Genomic DNA, 7,879 nt, shown 5'->3' on the forward strand with positions numbered 1-7,879 from the left:
GTTACCAACATTGTTCCCAGGCTGAAAGTCAAAAACACAGCACTGCACCAGCTACTAAGAAGAAAAAAAATGACTGCTACTGCTGAACCCAGGACAGTATCCACCCCTCATTCCATATCATTCATGTCATGCCCAGATCCCACATTTTTTCAATATACCAGTGCTTTTGTCTCATATATATATATATATATATATATATATATATATATATATATATACACACACACACACACACACACGAAGAGAGAGATATCATTCCTTAGTCCACGGACCAATCCCTATAAAGCTGCTGAATTCATCCATTCCATGATATTGGGCTCCATCTCTTGTAACAGTCTTTCAGAGCAGGAGAGATGGTGTGCAGTGTTGGACTGTTGCCTGAGATGACACTGCGGAACTTGTCTGGTTTCATCAAAGTTCATTCTTTGTTGGGATGATGGTTGGAGGGAAGTCAGGGCCTTCACCAGGGCTGCTGGTGATCTGAAGACATCTAGTTGGTGGGCTATAAACGTGCTACATAGCAGGCAACAGCACACAGTTGAGTTCATTGGCTGTTTTCCCCTAAAATCAAATCCCCTTGAGGTACACATCAGACTTCCCCATCTTCCCCCATTATCCATCAAATATATCCAAGTGCCTGAGCAAAAGCAATCCCACGAGTGGGTTTGCCTTTACCGGAAGCAGGAATAACCCAGACTGTCTTCCCCAGCAAATTCTTTGTGTGCACCACAGGAACTTTATCCCCCTCTACAGCATGTAAAAGTTCTGATTGGGCTGGGCCAGCCCTGTTGGCAGATCCCCTAGTGTTGACCAGCCAGGTGGCTTCTAGTAAGTGTGTATCCCAATGTTTGAAAATCCCACCACCCACTGCTCTCAGTGTAGTTTTTAACAACCCATTGTACCGTTCGATTTTCCAAGAGGCTGGTGCGCGGTAGGGGATGTGATATACCCACTCAATGTCATGCTCTTTGGCCCAAATATCTATAAGGTTATTCTGGAAATGAGTCCCACTGTCTGACTCAATTCTCTCTGGGGTGCCGTGTCGCCACAAAATCTGTTTCTCAAGGCCCAGGATAGTGTTCCGGGCAGTGGCATGGGGCACAGTGTATGCTTCCAGCCACCCGGTGGTTGCTTCCACCATGGTAAGCACATGGCGCTTGCCTTGGCGGGTTGGTGGCAGTGTGATATAGTCAATCTGCCAGGCCTCCCCATATTTATACTTCAACTATCGTCCTCCATACCAAAGAAGCTTTAACCGCTTGGCTTGTTTAATTGCAGCACATGTTTCACACTCATGAATAACCTGGGCAATAGTGTCCATTGTTAAGTCCACCCCTTGATCACAGGCCCATCTGTATGGTGCGTACAGGGGCAACCGATATTGGTATGAACTGGTCCTCTGGTTTGGCTGCAGTGATTACCACTGTGGTTTGAGTAGCGACTGTACTTGTTGCTGGGGGTGATGTAGCTGCTGTGCTTGGAGCTGGGGTAACCGCGCTGTCTGTTGCAGCCGAAGTTTGAGCAGCGACTGTAATTGTTGCTGGGGGTGGTGAAGCTGCTGTGCTTGGAGCTGGAGTAGCTGTGCTGACTGTTGCTTTGATCTCAGATCCACCGACATTCTTTTCCTTTTGAAGGTTCTGGATAGTGTTGAACAAGGCCCTGTAAGCATAGGCCAAGCCCCAGCACGTTGCCATGATTTGTCCATCTCTGGTATGGCCAGAATGACCACACACCTCATTTAAGTGTTTTACTAATTCTTCTGGATTTTGCAGTTGTTTGGTAGTGAAATTCCAAAGTACTGGAGGGGCCCACTGACCTAGATACTTGCCCACACTATCCCACACACCATGCCACTCATGACTGTCCAGCCTCAGGGAAAATCTATGAGCACCTACATGGCGTACCTTCACCACCAGGTTCTGCAACTGGGCAGTGATATCTTGCCACAGTGCAGCAGCCCAAATAGGTATACCTCTGCATTGCCAGTTGCTCTGCTTCCATTGCTGCAATCACCCCCACAGGGCATTTTCCACCATCCATGAGTCAGTATAAAGTACTGGTCATTTTCTCGTTCAGCAATGTCCAAGTCCAGCTGCATGGCTTTCACCTCAGCAAACTGACTCGATTCACTCTCTCCTTGAGCAGTTTCTGCAACTTGTCACAGGGGACTCCATACAGCTGCCTTCCATCTCCAATGCTTCCAAAGCACTGGATGGGCCCACTGGACTAGATATTTGCCCATACTGACCCACACACCCTGCCACTCATGACTGTCCTGCTTGTTGGTAGTCCTCCTATATTGTCGTCTAACTCTAGACAAGACCCGAACCCGACACTGCTTAACTTTCAAGATCAGATAAAATAGGGCATTCTCAGGAAGGGATGGCCATGGGTAAAACACACTGTGTATGTGTACCAACATGTTGATGACCATCATAATCAGCAGGCATGTTTCATGGGTATTCAAAAGCCATTGAAAACCTTTAGAACTCTCAAATGCTGCTGTAAGCAGCCTGGTGAGGAAGTGGGAGGTGTAAGGGATTGTTTCCTTCATACGTTGACTGCCCAAGAAGGAAAAAAAGATGCGTGATTGCTAAACACTTCCATTATATACCTCCCAAAGTATAGAGGTGATGACCACGCTGGGAATGCAAGCCAGATCAGTTTCATGATCAATGAGTCTACTGTATTACAAGTCATTACCATAAAGTACAGCGAAACAAGAACCGCAGCCCAAGCTCCCCAGCTGGTAAACACTAAACTGGCAAATACCAGCTCTTACTAAGGTACGACATGCTGAAACTCTGATATTAAGAGCAACAACTTTGAGAGCCAATAAATCAGTGTTGTAACGAGTGACTATTAATCTGAAACAATGAATGCTTATCACAAATATGATTAGACAGTATCTGGTCAGATCTGTCGTTATCTCAACCCTTTGTGCCCCATGTTGGGTGCCAAAAAGAACTGTCATGGTTTAAGCCCAGCCGGTAAGTCAGAACCACACAGCTGCTCGCTCACTCCCCCCACTTCTTCCTCCCTGACAGACACCAAGCCCGACCTGAGCAGTGATCTGAGCCTTTCAGGTAACTCCCCCCAATTTACATACTGGGCATGACGTGCTGTGGTATAGAATACCCCTTTGGTTAGTTTGAGTCAGATGTCCTGTCTCTGCTTCCTCCCGGCTTCCCCTCCTCCCTGGCAGAGCACGACACTCAGAAAGTCCTTCGTCAGAGTAGACATTACTTAGCAACAACTAAAAACATCGGTGTTATCAGCGTTGTTCCCAGGCTGAAAGTAAAAAACACAGCACCGCGCCAGCTACTAAAAAGGAGAAAAATGACTGCTACTGCTGAACCAGGACAAATTGCAACTGGTATTGCAAATGATAACTCTCCCAGAGGAAAAAAAAAAAGAAAAAAGAAAAAAAAAGAGCACATTTTGTTGCTTTCAGTCTATAGAGGCAGTTGCTTTCTTTCACAACTATGGCTTCATCTATGACAATTGCAACTACACTTCCAGTTGCTTGAAGGCTTGAACTGGGGAGTATTAGAGGAAAATATTTCCCACGCTATCAGTTCACACAGCAGGAGTTATGCCAATGTGCTGCCTAACATACAAGTTGCTTAAGAATCCCCTCCAGCCCAATCAAAGGATTTTGCTCCCCATTTGGGGGTCATTTCTCTCTGCTCATGATTGGGAATTTTATTCTGCAAGGAATTTGGTGAGGGTCTGCCCATTTTTTTCTTGTACTCAAGCTATTCCAGAAGTCCTTTGCATGGAGGTGAAGGACTGCAGTGTTCAGACAGCTGAAAAGCAAGGCAGCCTGCGGAATACTGAATTCATGTCTTGTTCTCTCTGGAAACTATCTGAGCTCTCTTGTAGAAGAGTTCAGGTTTTGGTGACAGAATGAAACCTGCTGGTCTTCCCTGTACGGTTCTCCATGTGTTCTGTTTATCTGAGAAGATTGGATCAGTTAAAAGCATATGTAAGTCGAGGAAGGACACGGTGAAGGATGCTTCTGCCTAAAGGGAAGGTGAGGAGTCAGGGCCAAAGGGTCATGATGAAGATGAGTGTGTCAATTTGGCTGTCACATTTGGAGAAGAGTCATGTCTGATTATGGCTTCATGATGTCTCACTCTGGACAAAGGCATGTAAAAAGGCATGCGCTGAGGCTCACTTGTGAATATGTCCCCAACTAAGTGCGTTTTGGTCACTTCTTCCTCTCCCCCACCGTATCAGCTTTAATTCCTATGTCTGCCAAGCCGGCTGTTGGTGGTGAGCCCACCATGATGTGCCTTGGTATCAGGTCTCCATGAAGTCCAGGCTGGCCAAACCTCTTGCCCTCCAACCAGCTCTGGGAGGGCAGTTGGGGAGCCCAGAGCCAGGCCACTGGGAGTCCCAGAGCCACGCAGATCCTCAGCTCTGTGTTTTCTTCTGTGCAGGAGGGCACCTCTACCTACCCCGGCCAGCTCGTCAGGTGAGTTACTTACTTTATGGGGTTTCTGGCTCCACAGAACTCTGCTTTTGCTCTTCCCCATCAGATTATGAGCTTCAGCTCTCTAAAGGGAATGGTTTAGGTGAAGCTCCTGCTCTAAGTTCGGTCCCCCCCTGAAAGATCCTGGGAAGCTATACTCTGACTTTGGAGGCAAGGTTTCACCAGAGGTTATGATCAAAGCCCTGTATGTAGGCATTTCTGAAGCTGAAGAATGTCCAAGCTTAGGATCCCACCAGTCTCTACAGTTTGGGCCCTTTGCTGATTCAACACCATGAACTATATAATTCCCAGTGCCACTTTAGTACCGGAACTTGGTAAAAAACTTGCCTTGGTTGTTCAGCAAATCAAGACATCTCTTTCAGCCTCATCCACCATTGCCTCCCATCCCTTTGACACAGGTGGCCAGTGTTTCTGTCCTGTGTAGAGTCTTGTAACGAGCACTTCTCATAAGCAGACCTAATTGGTTTTGTGCTCTCTGTTCCAGGTGAGCCTGATTATGCCACAGTTGACGGCTACAGTTTGATTCATCACTAATAGCCACAGTAAGTACTCATACTTGAAGACAGGATTTAATATGAGATATAGCTACAGAGAGGAGGGTCAATGGAGAAGGCCAGATATCCCATCTTCACGCTCAGGGGAAGAAAAGGAATCTAAGCGATGGACCCAGATGCAGGGACGATCTGTGTCAGAACAAGTTTTTGATTTGAAATTCTTCTAAAGTGCAGCCACCTGGAAAGAGGCTGGAGATAACCAAGAAGTCATATGTGCTGAGGGGAGTGCTGCACAGTGCTTTGGGAATGCCGGCTAATGTTTAGGGCAGAAGTATCCCACTCAGATCTCAGGTTAAGCCTTTCCCCGTTTCTCAAGTCCTTCATTAATGGCGATTAAGGCTGTAGTTTAGGTTTAATTTTGGCCATGTCTCTCAGGGAGCTCACTTAAAGGATCACTAACAATAGACCGTGTGTCTGGGTTAGCTGTAGATGTGCTTTAGATTTTAAGTGCTGATACTGGAAGCTGATTTGCATTTTGCCTGGTGCAGCAGTCCACAGCACAGCTACTCAGTGAGAGGCTGTGCTTCCAGAAACCTACATCCTGCAGTGTTGCTGAGGATCTGAAGAAGTTGGTCAGCTCTTCAACCACCTCTCCAATGAGGCGCTTGCAAATTTTTAGGTTCATGATATAGCATGTGCCTAGTAGTCTCTGCAGACCCTCAATTGATTGACTTCTGGTAAAGAAGTCCCTTGGAATTGTTGTGACTATGTATCACTGAAAAAGACTTAGCTACTAATGCTGGGCTGGAGCCCTGAAACTCATTTTCTGATGATATCTCCTCAAAGGTTTTGTTTCTTTTTCTTTCCCTACCCATGATCATGGCTTTGATTCAGAAACTCATGTGCTGCAGGGCTGCTGGTCTCTGTCATATCCCCACGTGCAGCATTGCTTAACAGTTCCCCAGTGCTTTATGACGCAGGGATTGAGGATCAGCACACAGTTCAGCTGTTTAAACCCGGTGCCAGGTGAATAGCTTTGGAGCAACGGGATTTGCTGATGTATGGCGTACCTCAAGTTGAATCTGCATGACTTCAGTGCATGTCTAAGCCAAATAGTGCCTAGAGCTTTTACTGTATTTTCTTGTGTGGAGAAGATGACAGTGAGCTTAAACATCTCCCCTAATGCATTACAATGGACTGTGCAAAGTGCACATGCCAATGAATCAGCTGTCCATTTTCATTTCTGAAACACCAAGTGTATAAATATTCTGCTGAAGGACCCTGCTGTAGCCTTTGTTCTTAAATACATACTTTATGTTTTGAGACTTGTGTGCTGGCTGACTTTCTTCTAAAGTATATCAGACTCACTTTTTGTCTAGGCTAGGGCTGGTATACCTTCAAAGCACCCTAGGATGTTCAGGTTCCTTCTCCTGGGAGGAAGCCTACAAGAGCATATCCTTGCTCAGCCTTTATTTCCTACTTGCTCAATACCACGACAGCTCTGGGACAGAACACACCAAGACTTTAGCCTCCCCCTGCTCCCCTAGAGTCAGGCTGAGTTTCCTCACGGGCCTCTCTAGAGGGGTCTGTCCTCCTCCCAGACACCCACAGAAGTGAAGGGCCTAACAAGAGAGCCTGATAACCAGCTGCACAGCTCCTGCCTTCCCCCCTAGGGACAGAGAGGCCACAGCTGCTTTAGTAAGACAAAATAAGCAGAGGGATACAGGTAGCATGGAAGTCTTATGTCCCTTCAGATGCTGGGCATCCTGCCTTCAGGCAGAGTTAGAGCTCTTCCTTTTTGGTCCTATGAGCTAATACATAAAGCATCACAAGAAAACAGCATTAGTTATGAAGGAAGTTCACAGGAGTACTTCTTGCTGCGTTTCCAGATACAGGCAGGGCCAGGCAGCTGGTGTGTCAGTATCAGGCAGGAGCTGCCCATAAACCCCCTGTTCTCATGACATGGCCAAACTTATCCCTTAGCCATGGGACTTGTGTAGTTCAGACCAGCCCTGTGCCTCCTCAGGGAATCACCAGCTCCATAATGTGCAATGGGCTCCTGGTCAGGATCATCTCTGCCTTTACCCATGCACAATTTACCTTTCCCACAGGTATTATAAATGACACATGATGTTGATAACAAAGGGTCTTCTCAAGGCCAAAGTACAAGGCCTAAGAGTGGACATTACCTGTAAGTGATGCCTCGTCCCCTAGGCTGAGACTGGAGCCCCGCTGTGGCTGGAGATGCCTCAGGCACTACAGGACAGCCTGCCCCACTCCAAATGCACTTCCAGGTCCTGCTATGGCATAAGAAAGAAGAGACCTCACACTGCGTAAACCCCCCAATAGTAGGGGTTTAGTTTCTCACTTCCCCTCCCCTACCCCGGATGAGCCTTATGTAAGAGCTTGCCCCCCCCCCCCCCCCCCCCCCCCCCCCCCCCGGCAGGTCCATATAGGGGATGCTGACTTCCTCCTAGGTTCCAACAGATGAATCCTGCCTCCCTGTTTGCCCTTGTTGAGACAGTCTTATATCCTTAGAGAGGAGATTGGATTCTTCCCTGCCTCCTATACACGATCCTGGTCTCGTATCTGTTACTCAATATGGGAACCTAGCTCCCTCCCAGGCTCCTGTAGAGGAGCTTGGCCTCCACACAAATCTTTTAGAGGATGTTGTCCCCCACAGGGTCTCATAGGAGGGCCGATCGTCATTCCAAACTCTTATAGAGGGCATTATCTCTCCACAAGATCCTATGGAGTAGTCTGGCCTCCCTCGTGGCTCTTACCCAGGAGCCTATCCTTTCCCTGAGAGTCCGCATACAAAATGACCCCACACCCGCCGCGCTCCCAACTGAAGACCCCTCCCCGCCCAGACCAGGCCAGTTGCGTC

General features: G+C 47.5%; 1 protein-coding gene across 1 annotated transcript in view; it reads left to right on the top strand.

The window, feature by feature from the left end:
• Window positions 1-5,101, top strand: part of LOXHD1 (lipoxygenase homology PLAT domains 1) — a 349,538-nt gene extending 344,437 nt beyond the window's left edge. The window contains exons 13-14 of the mRNA XM_057405703.1: window positions 4,446-4,480; window positions 4,983-5,101. Coding sequence (XP_057261686.1) covers window positions 4,446-4,480; window positions 4,983-5,032 — 85 coding nt within the window. The 3' untranslated portion in view covers window positions 5,033-5,101. The remainder of the gene's footprint in view (window positions 1-4,445; window positions 4,481-4,982) is intronic.
• Window positions 5,102-7,879: the final 2,778 nt, after the last annotated feature.

The sequence above is a fragment of the Pezoporus wallicus genome, unplaced genomic scaffold (assembly GCF_028554395.1).
Source record: "Pezoporus wallicus isolate ANWC-B61680 ecotype Strahan unplaced genomic scaffold, APGP_CSIRO_Pwel_v1 scaffold_13428, whole genome shotgun sequence".
NCBI classification, from domain to species: Eukaryota; Metazoa; Chordata; class Aves; order Psittaciformes; family Psittacidae; genus Pezoporus; species Pezoporus wallicus.